This window comes from Amphibalanus amphitrite, unplaced genomic scaffold (genome assembly GCF_019059575.1).
Source record: "Amphibalanus amphitrite isolate SeventyFive unplaced genomic scaffold, NRLGWU_Aamphi_draft 000813F_arrow, whole genome shotgun sequence".
Classification (NCBI taxonomy): domain Eukaryota; kingdom Metazoa; phylum Arthropoda; class Thecostraca; order Balanomorpha; family Balanidae; genus Amphibalanus; species Amphibalanus amphitrite.
Genome location: NW_024882307.1, coordinates 26,382 through 41,247, shown reverse-complemented (window position 1 = coordinate 41,247; position 14,866 = coordinate 26,382). Strand labels below are relative to the sequence as shown.

At 45.7% G+C, this 14,866-nt stretch overlaps 2 protein-coding genes across 2 annotated transcripts; one reads left to right on the top strand and one right to left on the bottom strand.

The window, feature by feature from the left end:
* The first annotated feature begins 1,246 nt into the window (after positions 1–1,246).
* LOC122366518 (sialin-like) lies at positions 1,247–10,082 on the top strand. Its single transcript, XM_043338864.1, has 7 exons — positions 1,247–1,458; positions 1,663–1,799; positions 2,653–2,802; positions 3,072–3,204; positions 6,075–6,194; positions 9,312–9,436; positions 9,762–10,082. The coding sequence occupies exons 2-7, from the start codon at positions 1,701–1,703 to the stop codon at positions 9,987–9,989; spliced, it is 855 nt and encodes a 284-aa protein (XP_043194799.1). The 5' UTR covers positions 1,247–1,458; positions 1,663–1,700; the 3' UTR covers positions 9,990–10,082.
* Positions 10,083–13,326: 3,244 nt separating this feature from the next.
* On the bottom strand, positions 13,327–13,977 carry LOC122366516 (ladderlectin-like). The gene has a single exon (XM_043338861.1). It carries the CDS (start codon positions 13,975–13,977, stop codon positions 13,327–13,329), a length of 651 nt encoding a protein of 216 aa, XP_043194796.1.
* Positions 13,978–14,866: the final 889 nt, after the last annotated feature.

Sequence of the window (14,866 nt, the reverse complement as noted above, 5' to 3'; positions counted from 1 at the left end):
GAGGACCCCCCCATGGTTTTTCGCGAATTACTCGCGTAAAAAGCGGCTGATCGCGACGAAACTTTCAGTACCCTCACATTGATCAATTTTACACCTACCCTGAAAATTTCATGACCCTGACCCAAATGACCTTTGACCTGTGACCTATTTTCCGAGACCATGTTTGGCCGGAATCGCGATTCTGCGTATGTCGGCTCGCATTAGCCGCGCGTTTGCAAGCTTTTCGTGGTTTCAAACGTTCAAACATGTGATTTGATGTTGCTTCCATGCATTAGGGTGGGTGTCAAGGTCACCTGAAGGTCAGGTCAGGTCATTGACCTTTGGTGACCTCGGGTGACCTCGGCTCACTTTTTCGAGCTGTACATGTTTCTAGGCTAGTTTTTGGAGCTGAATTCGAATTTAGCAACCATTTGAACATTTACGAAGTATTTTTGGTGCCTTCGTAACATGTTACGAAGCTGTCAGAGGCGGTTTACACGTACTACGAATACCCGTCACGATGCCTACTGGTTGACCTGACCTGACCTGACCCGACCTGGTCTAAATGCTTAAAGACATCATCTGTGATCAAAACCAACACGATATTCGTGATCAGCACCCCGAAAAACCCCTTAGCAGACACACTTTACGACTTTCTAACAGGTCCCGATTTTCCCGACTTTGGGTCATTGACCTGACCTGGAAGGTCACCCAATGACCTAGGACCTTAAAATTGGGTATCATCGGCTTCCTCTCGTCACGGGCAACACGCTCGTTTTTCCGCGAAGCTCTAGCTCGATCAGGGGCCTAACGGCAAGGGGGGGGGGTCCAACCGACCCCCCCCCCCCTACACATTACAAGCTGGCAAACGCCGCACACATGCGAGGGTTAAAGTTAACATTCAGCAACCAAGATCAGCGCACGAGTGAGAATGATGCAGTTCGGGGGGGGGGGGCGGGGGACGAGAAGGAGGTCGGTAGTAGGGCATGGTATCAACTCTCTTGGGAAAATTGGGAAGCGTTTGAAGCCTATATGTAAATAAGACATTTTAGGCGATCAATCTGATTCAATTTTTCGCCATCTGTGCTTCAAAGCCATTAACCCGTGCCCCGTGGGGATAGTGGCCAGGCGGACCCTGCCACGCCACCCGTATGGGGAGGGGGGGGGGGCATTTAGGCTTAATTCCCCCCTAAAGTATCGGAAAGTTACCGAAAATCCCGTCGTGAAATATGTAGCATTTTGTCCATGCCCCTTCCGATCACATTTTGTTGACGACGTGTCTGTGTCTCGTCCAGTCCGTGTTTTTTCCTGCGTTCAACGTCGTCATCCGTAACTGGAGCGGTGCTGGCGAGTTTCCACTGCTGTTCGGCCTGGCCTGGAGCGGCACCTACCTGGGCAGTGCGGCCGCGTTCCCTCTCAGCAGCACGCTGTGCCAGCAGCACCAGCTGGGAGGCTGGACCGCCATCTACTATGGATCAGGTGACTCATCGAACTGAAGTAAAACCATTCCAATTATCAGGCTAACAATAATCTTGTTCACCTTATTTGCTTACGTTGCGCTAATATTAAGCATAATTTAATGTAAATACATGCACATTTAATATGAGAACTTGTTCCCGCTTTAGTCTGATTTAGCTTTTGCGTATGCCAGAGACTCACAAGCAATATCTTGCTCGTCTTCAGGGCTCGGATTAGCGCTCTGGGCCATATTAGCATGCGTCATGCTAAATGAAACGCCACAACATATGCGTTTTATTTCTGGCGTCGAGAAAAGCTTCCTGGCATCGCACAACGGTGATTCTAGGTCCAACAAAGAGCAGGTGAGTTTTACGGCATGGCGTAATTGTCACTTGCATGTGTGACTTCTCGCTAATGGAGGCCGTTGAAACTACCCGTATCCTACCTTTATTACTTTCTCTTTTCTTCGTTAGCTAATGGAATTTTAAGGGACATTGGGTTGGAACCCATGTGTGCATATCCCTTGGTGCTGGTGTACCATATACTATAATAGGTACCGCGTTATCATAGTTATAATACACTAAACCGCGCTGTGTAATGGTACTATAAGACCCTGTTGACTGTTCGCGTAATGAAAGGAGGAGTGCCGCCCCACTAGCTCCATATCAACTATTCCGATATTTTAAATTTATGGCCCTCAATAGTATCATTAAAGAGCTAGCAAGTGATCCAGAGCATAGGCATGAAGGTTATTACGCCGTAGAATATTACAACTCATTATCATCGGGCAACTATATACTTGGCAGCACCGCTCTTTTACCTTTCCAGTGAGAATATGCAACTGCCATTGCACGGCTTCAGTGTGATTGATGTTGGTGATAACAGGTTTAGAAAATGCATCATCATTGCTCGGTGATATTTTAAGGCATTGCCATTTTTTTGAAAACGTTGCAACTATTCATGGTCACGATCTGCGTGCTTACATTTAGCGAAATGAACGTCGCCATTGTATGATACATTCCCTACCTTGTCGTTATTTGTTCACATACTACCACACGGATTTGCCGAACGGGCAAGTTATGTTATGTAGGCATGCCGCCATTGTAAATAGGCGCTCCGATCGTTGAATTGGTGGTCGATAAATGGTCGGTGCCTTTGCTTTCCTTTTTCAAAACCACAAAACAACACGCTAAATACGTATCTGCTTTATTCCAGGTGCTGCCAGTATCGCTGTGTGTCCTGATGAGAAATCTCCAAGTGTGGATCATATCCCTCAGTTACTTTGTGGTTGCTTGGTTCTTCGCAGCAATGAACATCACACTACCAACATTCATGAAAGAAGGGTTCGATTTTGACATTGAAGAAGTAAGAGCGTTGCGTTGTTATTTCAGTTGTGAAGCTATGCGTAAAAAAGAAAAGAAAACTAGTTTCGGAACTTAGCACATACGCAATATACGCATATATTAATGACGAGGCTACTTTGTTCTATGAAAAGGTGTGGTTTCATTTGATCAGACACTGCGTACCATTTTCATCATTCATTTCCTCCCAATCGATTCATGAAGGTCTGATTCAATTCATTGATACTTCCTGCTATTCTGCTCCTGTCATCCTCACATGCTGTTGTTTTTCAGAACGGTTTTCTGTCTGCGCTGCCTAGCCTGTGTATGTGTTTGTTTGTCGTCCTCGGCGGTAAAATGTTTGCCTATCTACACGTCAACAGAGGCATCTCCAAAACCAACGGAAGAAAAATCATGTCAATGATTGGTAAGAACATCGCAACGCAGGAAACTGAATAGGCTACGAAAAGGAATATTATTTTTAAGTCAGGAATGAACTCTGAGCTAGGCCTGCAACCCTATTTTTTTCGGGAGAAAGGTTTTCTTTACATAATGCCCTTTCTCAAAATTGTACGTTGATATTAAATTTTTCTCTCATTATTTATACAGAAAGCTATGTAAGCATCTATATTACTATTTGAGATCAGTCCGTCTGTTTGTCTGTCTTTCTGTCTGTCCGCACTTGGTCTCCCCAATATATTGCAGTTCGCAGTTTTGGTGAAATTTTCGGTGACATGGGGTCAGTTATCGGTGCGTGGAGGTCAAACGGTTGCGAGGAGGTGGCTGAAACTTGCGCACCGCGTAGACGACGCTTCGGGCGTGTGCCTTTGCTGGGTCTGCAGTCGGTGGGGTGCACGGTTTGCGCGTGGCGCGCGCTGGAAAAAGGTGTTTTTTCTCCAAATTTTGCTCGGATCTCAAGGCATCGGCAGCCGGGTTCAATCGCCTTTGACAATAAAATGCATGACGATCGGCGGTGGGTGCCTCTCATTTACAGATTGGCCAAGTTATTTATTTTGATAAACAGAGGCGAATGAAGGTGTTGATTTTCGGTAAATAAAGACAGTTTTCAATGCGCTTAACCGACTGCACCGCGTTTGCCGCAGTGCGCCACATTTGTCCACATGCGCTATTTTTACCGCAAATCGCACAACTTTGTCAAATATGGTCCGATAAAGGTGCAATTCGGTGGAAGGATGCATGGCAAAACGAAAGGAATAAATGCACCACTTTTGTCGCAATGCGCCACATTTGTCACAAGGCGCCATTTCAACCAAATACGAATAAGAATAATGAAATGACACGAGTAGGAGCAGGGTTAGGAACTCTTTTTTTTAGTTCATCAGTTTATATGATAGTCTGTGACCTCACATGACCCAGCGATAGTGGTGGTAGTGTTGTGGTAGTAGTATTGGTAGGAGTAGCGGTAGGGGCAGTGGTAGTATTAGGGGTAGTGGTAGGGGTAGTGTTAGGGGTAGTAGTAGGGGTAGTGGTAGGGGTAGTGGTAGGGGTAGTAGTAGGGGTAGTAGTAGGGGTAGGGGTAGTGGTAGGGGTAGTAGTAGTGGTTGGGGTAGTAGTAGGGGTAGGGGTAGGGGTAGGGGTAGTGGTAGGGGTAGTGGTAGGGGTAGGGGTAGTGGTAGGGGTAGTGGTAGGGGTAGTGGTAGGGGTAGTGGTAGGGATAGTGGTAGGAGTAGTGGTATGAGTAGAAGTAGTAGAAGTGTGGTACAGGCCGATCCAATGTGACGATGGTGACCTATACGACCTGGCCTGACCGAAGGTGACCTGGCCTGACCCAGTGTGACCAGGGATGGCCAACTTGACCTGACTTGACCCCATATGATCCAAATTTCATCCAACTAAGTTATTATGTTCAAAATTTTCCTCTGCACGTTTCCGTCCATATCTCTGCTTCCAGACGACTGATCAATTTAAATCAAACACCATTCGAAAGCAAATTGGCTGCTGCCGTATTTTATCGCTACGCCGCGAAGCAAGTGGCGCAGCCGCTTGTCTATCTATATTACTATTTGTGGTTACGTTACGAAGGTCGCGACATGGTGTTACGTAGCGCGGGTTACAGGTCACACCGTTGCACCTACCGCGCTGAAGTTTGCGCAACTCATAGAACAAGGATGGACAACGTGCCTTTGATGGGTCTCAGCTCGATCGGATCGATAGCGAGCGCGTGGCGCGTGCCCAAAAAGTGCAAATTCGCGTCATAGACTTTACATGTATTAATCGGCTGGCAAAAACGGGCGAAAACAGCCAAATTTGCCCGACACGGGTCCGGTCCCGGTGCAATATCTCGGTAACCGTGGGCCCGACCGGTATGGGGAAAATAGCATCGTGTAGAGAATCGAACGGGCTATCGAATGGTGTGCGGTGCAGGGGTTGGCACGTGTCACGTGCACCGGGAGGACACTTTCTTTTGAAAAATGGACGTTTTGGACGGATTTTGGAATTTATATTAATTTCAGGTGATCGTCAGACGGAATGAGTTGAAACAGCGCCTATTAGCAATAAAAATGTACCGTCTCTCATGGAAAAATTGTGAAAAGCTAATTGATCAAAAACAATGAGGAAAAAATCGCTGAATTAAATGGTATTTGTCCAAAATGTGCCACTAAATAATTACACGGATTTTGCTGCTTAACCTGATACGTTTGACAATTGAAAATGCTATCATTGGAAAGAGCATTCAATTCTCTCCAAGATCCAATCATCACGTTTGCATGACAAGCAACAGTATTCTTAAAAATATAAATGTTTTAAACCTCTGCAAAACGATTTTTAGCGAAAATTATCTACGCCTTTCATTTGTCATAAAACTACGCGCCTAAATTATAAAGCACATTTAACAGATTCTGAAGTGGAAAGCATGCTTATCAGACACAGGCACCTTGATGCGGTGGATATTTTTTCCACAAACCAAAACGTTTAGCCGTCAAAAAGCAATCGACCGAAATGGATAGATAACCCAACCGACACAAGAACAACCGAACACCCGCCGATCGAAAATATCCCTTTTCGCGTTGCGGAGCACGTGGGTCACCCTAGTGTTTTTCTGTTACCAAATGTACGTGTTGTTTTCGGCTCCCACGGTCAATATCAAATAAAATGTTAAACTTTAAACCAAACTGCGCTAGTTTGTGTGGAGCTGGGCATAAGTAAGTTCAATTACGAACAATAAAAAAGAAGTGCACTGATTTATCAGTATCAACTAAACTCGGCATTTAACTTGTTCTTTTGATCCCCGGAATGTTTTGCATTATATACTGACAATAACATGACCAATTTCAGGCCTTCTGCTGCCCTCGTGTTGTATGGCAGTGTTGATTCTTCTGCCGGCCAGTCAGCGAATTCTTGGTGTGCTGCTTTCCTCCGTGGCAGTGGGGGCTTCTTGTCTGGTAACCAGTGCTGGTAAGGAACACCCTGCACCACGCGAGCATTATCCGGGTAGCGCCTTCCTTTGGTTGCAAAAACGAAATACGCGCGGAGGGCAATACGTGCTCGTATGCGTTCTGGGCGGGTGGTCTGCGTGCGCTGAGTGTCATGTCGTGAGTTCGAGCCTCATGGCCATGTTGTATTTAACACGAACCAAAACCTTTCTTGCTTATGCGACACTGACAAGCACGGTGATTTATTTTTTCCGATATCCTCTCAACAAAGTCGAAATCGTCTTAGGCCATATTTCTGAACCCCTTTCAACTCGTAGATTCTTCTTGACCTGATAAAACCCACCAAACCCGAGCGTATCAAACAATTAAATAGCATTTTGCGCAACTCTAGAATAACTTAGAAATCCTAAGACAAATAGTGGCTAAAAGTGTAGCTCCTAGATTTTAGCTATCATTGTTTAATCTTTTTTTGCTGGAAATGTCAAGCGTGACGGTGAGTGTTGCCAATTGGAGCACAATCGGCCCAGCCACTCTCACAGCGAAGAAGTGACCCCAGCATGTGCTAATGTGCAGAAGCATTTCTACCGAGTATGAAAATGCACATGAAAATGCATCGCCCGATGTCGTTCTATCTATGCGACACAGGCTTCAGCGTAATTGGCCCAATAATTGCAGTGTTATTGTAAGTGGAACAAGTTTAATGCCTCCGATTTGACACGCGTCACGTGCGGTGGAAGTTATCACATAAAAAGCTTCATTAACCCGCGCCCTGGTGTGGGTCTGAGCCACCTTCGCCCTGGTGGGGGGGGGGGGGCCAAAATGACCCCCCCCCGTCTAACTCGAAAACGAAGAGGGCTAGGAAGACGCGGAAAAAAGCAAACGAAAGCCCATAACAAGTACGTTCGAAAGTATTTCGGTCATTTTTTCGCTAAGGTCAATATTGAGGTCGCTAGAGGTCATCATAGGTCAAATTTCAGTGTTTTCGGTGTTGCCGGACATATTCCGCTGTAGCTCGGAAACTAGAAGAGCTAGAGAGCCGCGGAAAAAAGCAATCGATAGCTCTTTTCAAGCTCTTTCGCCAAGGTTCGTCAGATTTGACCTCAGCTCAACGGTTTGGCCTACAGAGGTCATGCAAGGTCAACTTGGCAAATTTTGTTGAAAATGTTTTTAACTATAGCATGCATTCACGAGAAAATAGAGAAACGATTCATGCACCATCGTGCTTGGCTCGTCGAGACGCGTCGAATGATATATAGCTTGACCTCGAAAGGTCATTTTGAAAATTTGACCTCAGGTCAAGGTCATGACCTTACCGAAATAGGTCATGCTGCATATCATTCGATCCGCATTGACGAGACAAACACGATAAACGTCGAACGGAGTCTCTATCTCTATTCAATAACAAGTAAGTGCAGAAAAACCGCTGGTGACCTCTGGTGACCAGGGAGATGACCTAGCGTGACCTCAGCGAGGTCACAAGCAAATGGTTTCACATGGGCTGTGATTTGCTGACCCAAGACACTTCAATAACGAAATATAGGATCAATCACGCCCGATTTAGCTGAAAAACAACTACTTTTCGATTCTCCCATTGACTTATAATGGGGAGCAGCGATGACCTGACCTGACCTTAGGTCACATTTATAAAAAATCCGAGATAGCCATTTTGTAGAGCTGGGTGACATCTTCAAGTACTGTAAATTTTACATCGATCGGATAAAAGCTGTGCCTTTGAGAGAGCTTTGAACTTTTTTAGAGGTGGTGTCAGTTTTGGTGACCTTGTGACCTGACCTGACCTGACCCGAACCCCCCAAAACAGGACATGATGTAAAAATGTTGAATAAACAGCTATACAAAGTTTCAGGGCGCTAACTCAAGTGGTTTCTGAGTTATCGCTGAAAAACCACAGGGGGGGGCCAAAATGGCCCCCCCCCCCCACCAGGGCGAAGGTTAAGAAAAATAAATCACATCAAACATACTAAAAGGATGTGGCTATTGTTTACGGCAGAATGCTGCTGCATCAAATAGATCAACCGGCCGAGCGGTTACATAAGACTGCGGAAAGTGTTACGGGCTGGGTCAGGCCGGGTCGGATGAGGTCGGACCACTCATCTGGGTAATTTCTTCTTAACCCTCGAACCGCTGGGGGGTCCAATTTACCCCCCTCCCCCTCTGTGGTTTTTCCTGAATAGCAAGAAAACGGCGGCGCGCAGCGCCGCCAAATTTTCAGTACCTTACCGAGCATCAATTGGACAGTGTGACTGTGGACACCTCCACACAACATTTCAAGTCTTAGGTCACCTTAGGTCAGGAGTTATGGAGGTCAAACTGAGGTCATGTTCGAGCAAAAATGAGCAAAAGACATGAAATCTTGAAACGCTCACAAGAGCTACAGTTACTAAGCAATTTCAGAGTTCTTTATATGGTCATGTAGAAGAAAAAGGCGCTATAAAACTGGTATCTCGGATTTTCCAAAAAAAAAAAAAAAGGTTTTGACCCTCCAAAATTAAAAAAGTTCATTTTTATTAGAAAAACGCAAAAAAAAATCCCAAAGTTTTTTTTAATTTCGACAAAACCGGAATATATGTGATAGTCCCTGCGCTCTTCTATCTACATACCAATTTTTAAATCAAAACCTGTTTTTTTGGGCCAAATTATAGCGGAAAAATGTTCAAAATTGATGACGTCAAATTTTTTAACTTAATTTTGGCAATTCTAGAGCACGTAGCGCAAAACAAAGACTACCATTGAACTCCCCGTGACGAGCTGCATCGAATCGATACACATTTTATGCAAAAATATCAACTTTGAAATTTGACCTAATTTGACCTGACCTTGACCTGACCTCCACCAAGAAGTGGCCTAAACCGTTCCTGAATGAATGAATGATTGAATGAATGAATGAATGAATGAATGAATGACATCTTTTGATTGTATGTATGACTGAATGAATGCTTAGATGACTTCAATGCTTTGCTTAAAATGATCATCGGAACACGGCGCATTTAACTATTACAAAACCAATACACGATGACCCACGTCAGCGTGAGACAGAAGGTACATACCAAGTGTATTCCGTACCGCCTAATCATAATCAGCTCTTACAAGGCTGTCAATGTTTTGCGACCCCGTTGAGCAGGTCCGGTGACTGCGGCCGGGGACCTCGCCCCCCAGTACACGGGCAGCATCTGCGGAATCGCCGCCTCGATCGGCAACACACCGGGCTTCCTGGTGCCCCTGGTCGCCGCCGCGATGACGCCCAATGTGAGTGAGCAGCGACCGGTGGGCCACGGGTTGATTTTATCATTTGAACATTGCTGAATGGTAGTTTGTGGTAGGTGAGGACCTTGGCCAATGCATCGAAACAGAGATGCATATTTATTTGATATTTTCTTATTGCAGCACTTAGGTAACGCGGTTGGGCCGTATGCTAGGTATTTGATGGTATTCTGTTGGTAGTCTCAGAGTTATAAAGTCTTTCTATTTTTGCAAAGCGTGTTTTTCGTGGCAGCATACCCATAGTATCTCAACTGAATTCGCTCCGATCAGCCGTCTCCTACACGCTGTCTGCCCGTCCTGTCGCCTCCAGGGGACGCTGCAGGAGTGGCGCTGGTTCTTCAGCATCACAGTGGCGCTGATGGTGCTGTTGGCGGTGCTGATCGGCACGCTCTGGAGGTCAGAGCTGCAGCCGTTTGCCGCCACTGTGCTGCCGCCTGCCGCCGCGCCGGGGCTGCAGCCGTTCACAGGGAGCATGGAGTTCCCTGCCGCGGCGCCGGCAACAGCATCGGGGGCCGCAACCGAGGCAGAAGCCGCCTGAGTGACCTGTTTTGTTCGGCAATTCAAGCAAAAATCAATGTGTGAGTAGCTTATTACATGTATTGTTTGCTAAATATATGTAAAGCATACCTCACGAATAGATTTTGAAAGCACAAGCAATTTTTACAATCAATGTTAAACAAATGTTTTAATCCATTAACAAAAAAAGGTGGTCACTAGCCATACCTATAAAAGAGGCACCTCTGACAAAACAGAACTTTGAAGAGCTGTAGGTATCTATGATTTTATAGAACGAAAAACCAAAGTGATGATGGAAAGATTCCAGATCATTTTACTTGCCGCCCTGAAAATGCCTAGCATCAACCAAGGCGTATCAACTATGTATGGATCAACTAATTTTTACACGATGCCTGGGCGTATACCACAAGCGCTGCGCCAAAGCGTGTAACTGCGAAAGCCCTGTATTCACTCATACAAAGACTGGTACAAAGTGCATTTTGCTTACATCAATATCTGCTATCGGCAGGGGCTCCGCCACGGTTTTGGGATTTGGGGGGTCCGACCAAAAACACAAAACCTCGCTCGTGATTCCAGGGTGGGCATTTTGGGCGAATTCACCCCCCCCCCCGTCCCGCAGCTCCAGAAATCGATAGTAAATTTCCGTTTTTTTCTAGAGTTTAAAGAAAACTTAACAATGTTATCGGGAAAATTTTGCTTCAAACCGAAAAACCAAGGTCCAGTTTGCACAAGGAATCGAAAACCGAGAAGCGGAGCCCATTGACACCGACATGGTGGCCTCTCAAATCAACTTTCTTGAGGAATGGAGGCTGCTGTTGCGCGCTCCAAGGGCGTTGTTAGCCATCAGACAGCGCATTAGGCTCTCAGTGACTGGCACGGGCTTGGGAATTCAGGGACCAATTCATAGGCGCTCAGAGAGAGAGAGAGAGATATATATATATATATATATATATATATATATATATATATATATATATATATATATATATATATATATATATATATATATATATATATATATATATATATAAATATATATATATATATATATATATATATATATATATATATATATATATATATATATATATATATATATATATATATATATATATATATATATGTATATGTAGGCTGTTAGACCGGTGTCGGGTCCTCCAAGGGAGTAGTTAAAGGAAAGCGCGTACTGTAAAAAAAGGTTAGCAGTTTCACCTGCTATTCTCGCGCCAAATTTCAGCACTTTATAACTGCTATTTTCGGCTGCTATCAGCCCTGTTAATCGGTTCCTGCTAAAATTTTAGTAGCCTTGAGCTGCTAAATTACCTGCTATTCGTGGTGCTAATTAACGTGTTGCATTTACTAACCCTACCCTCGGCGCCAAATTTCAGCCGTTTTAAGTTCGTTATTTTGTGCTAAATGACTGCTAAAAACGAAAGAAGTCACCACTTAGCACCATATTAACAATTTTAAACTGCTAAATTTTGCACCTCATAAACTCAATTACAAGTTATATCCATACGTAAAATTAACGCAATGCGAAATAAATGGCCGCTGACAATGCCGAACGCCTACATACCTACCCCTATTAGGCACGCACGCAACTTAATTAACGCACGCAACTCAAAGCACGCACTTTTATTAACACCTTTTATTTAATAAGGACTTCAAAACCACACCCCATGAGTGTAACATAGCAGCGGTGTGCCACAAACCACAGAAAATCGGTGCCGGTCGGACGGCTGCCGTGCAGAGTATGGCGGCAGCTGGTCCCAACCAGCGAGCACACGCTGGCTGCACACTCGATAATCGCGCGTAAGACCAGAGCAGCAACAGTCAACACGCATGAACGTATCCGCGCCGGTCGGCAGCTGCCGTGCCCACTGCACAGCCCGAAGGCATGACGTATTCTCACCAGCGAGCACACGCGGCCACGCCGGCCGTTACCCATACTCGGTAACCACACGCCAGCCCAGGAAAATGCTATTCAATTTCTTCAGACGACACTAACAAATTTCAACATAAGGAACACACTCACCTCACGATGATCCCACACCACGTCCACTCGACACACATGCACTGCACAGTCCGGTCGGAATGTCGCGACGCACCTGGATGCACTGCAGCACTGTCCAACACTTCAATAATAAAATGGCGCCGCCGCGCGGAAGTGCGCAATCGGTCTAGCAGGCTAAAACTGATACAAATTTACAAACACAAAAAGTTAGCAGTAGTTTAGCAGAATTTTATGTACTCGCCGTTTGGTAGCAGTCCTATGATGCTAACCTTTCCCGCCAATGATTTAGCACCTTTGCAAAACATGTCTTTTAGCAGCTTAAATAGCAGGCCCAGCAGAACAAGTAGGAAGCTACCAATTGAGCTTGCTAAAATGAAAGGAATGCCATAGAAAACTAGGAAAAAGTTCGTAAAAAGTATGAAGGTGCAAAATACAACCTGATTAGCAAATGAATAGCGCACGATTTAGCACTAAACTGCTAATCTTTTTTAACAGTGTAGTTGTAGGGATTTGAAAACCCTGCCTGCCCTCATATAGCAGTACGGGGTCCTTAGAGACTGCCATTCAGTCTCTGTGATTAGAGTGTGACCTAGCTTGACTTGAAAATGGATATCAAAATGCTGCACTTGAATCAAAGGTCAGGTTATGGGGATCCTGTAAGAGTTGTGACCTGTAGATGTCCTATCTCTACCAACCTGAATTCAGAGCCCTGTGCAGATTATTGCAGATTACCTCAGAACGGTGTGAGACTGCTTAGACTAGTATGGTGCTCGAAAGACCGGCTTGGACCCCCCCCCCCCCCCCCCAGCACTATCGGGTGACCTCACATGGTAAGAGGATTCTCAGATCGACTTGAAGCTCTTTTGGGGCGGGTATTCATGTGTATAGGAGGTGTCCTGCAAACTGGACCCCTCTCACGAAATTATAGCCCAATCCTACCATGCTTAGGTAATTCAAGCAATGTTAGACACATTCATAGTAATTAGAAAATGGCAGAATAATGACACTCCCGTACATATAGGTCAGCGAGTGTTGAGCAGCAATTCGTGTGTGTGTGTCACAACATTATTTCTAGATCTTAATTTCCTTAGCCTTGTGACTGTCAACACATTCTAATTTATTCAACACATTCTGTGAATGATTTAGTCATTCTTACGAGAAAACAAGTTTTTAAATATTCGGAATATTGGGGGGTACTGTACCCCCCAGGTAAATTATTGAGGGGGCCCGGACCCCCGCGTACCCCCTGTGGCGGAGCCCGTGGCTATCGGCTTAAATCAAATTTAATCCCCGAAGAAGTTATTGGAATCGTCAATCTGTTAAAGACGTAGGCAATGCTTTACACTTAGGGTGTGTACTTGCAAAGTCCTCCATAGTTGAGCATTCCAACTTGAACGGTATAGTCCAACCAGAGTGCGGTCTCTCGCTCAGCCACCACGCAGAGGTCGTTTTCTGCATTGTCGTTGGGCTGACCATCGCGCCAGTGGGTGAAGTCGAACGGGGTACCGTCCAGCCAGCGGAAGTCCCGGGTCGCAGACGGACCTGTGTGCTCCAGACCGATGAAGGCTCCAGCTTTCGGAATTAGCGACTTGACAAGGTTATTTTCCTCCTCCGAGTGGATTGAGGCGAGCTCGGCGCCAGAGCGTAGATTACGGCACGCAGCTCTCGTTGCGTTCCAATCAAGCTTATCCGCTTGAAAAATGAAGCATGTCCTGCCCGATTCGAATTCTGTCCAGCCTGGGTCGCAAATCCTGATCTTGTCCCCAAGCAACTGACAAGTGCCTGTCTCGGTGTTTTCGGAGCACGCTACAGCACGGCAGCCTGGCTGGAGCAAGCAAAGCACGCCGCACTGGGCACAGCTACCGGTGGCCGGGGTGGCCAACGTGCCGCGGCCGTGGTCACCCCTAGGCAGTACCGGTACCAGCCGAGCCTCTGAGCTCGTCATCAGCTGTGGCACCATCAGCAGCAGGGACAGACACAGCCGAACGGGAGACATGCTGGCTTGTTTAGGCGGAGCGAGTGTAAAGAGCGTCCGCAGCTGACGACACGGCGGCTCGAACTGTCGCGCTGGAAAAAATTGCCGCCTTCATTGATTCTCATCCTCTTGCGGCTGGCACTTACGTAATCAAAGGCAGCTGGTTTATAAGGGATGCACGTGTTACGCATCTGATACAACTAGTTCAAATGTATTTTTTAGTAACTCCAACATGTTATTGCAAAGGCAGACGGTGCGATAACGAAACGGCACGCTAACCTCGATGCTGGGCGGAAGCGTTAAAACATTAAACACGATGAGGTACGCAGTTGATTTCAAGTAGGAAGTTATCAGGCCTGCAGCGATGTAAAGCAAAGTGTGTAAGGTCGCGTTCTTTTCTTTTTTAAATTGATCTCTTGTTTTCAGTACCCAACTTTACCGATTATATATTTTTTATATCCTCGTAATTAGCGACTTAGCTTGGACAGGTCCAGGGTAATTCCGCCCACCACAGCCCGAGGAAAGAGTTTTTCGCCCCTCCCCTGTATAACTTGCTACCTAAATATACAGAAAATGTAGAAGCTACAAAAACAAAAGCGGCACCAAACGAAAGGCCTAAATGAGACGATTCCAAAGCGTCTTGTTTGTTTATCACAGATCAACCCTTGGTGACCTGACCTGTGACCTGACCTGGTATTATCACTTATCAGTGACCTCTTATAGCAACATATGTACTAGGCAACTGACACCCTATCGCTGGTTTTCGATAAAATGTGTTTTCCTCGATGTTATAGCGCATTCCCTAGAAGACCCGTAAACGGCAAATCATTTTATCTTTGACCTGACCTGTGACGTCATCGGTGACCCTGAGGTCAATGAAACTGGATGACCCTCAACAAATTTGACAGGA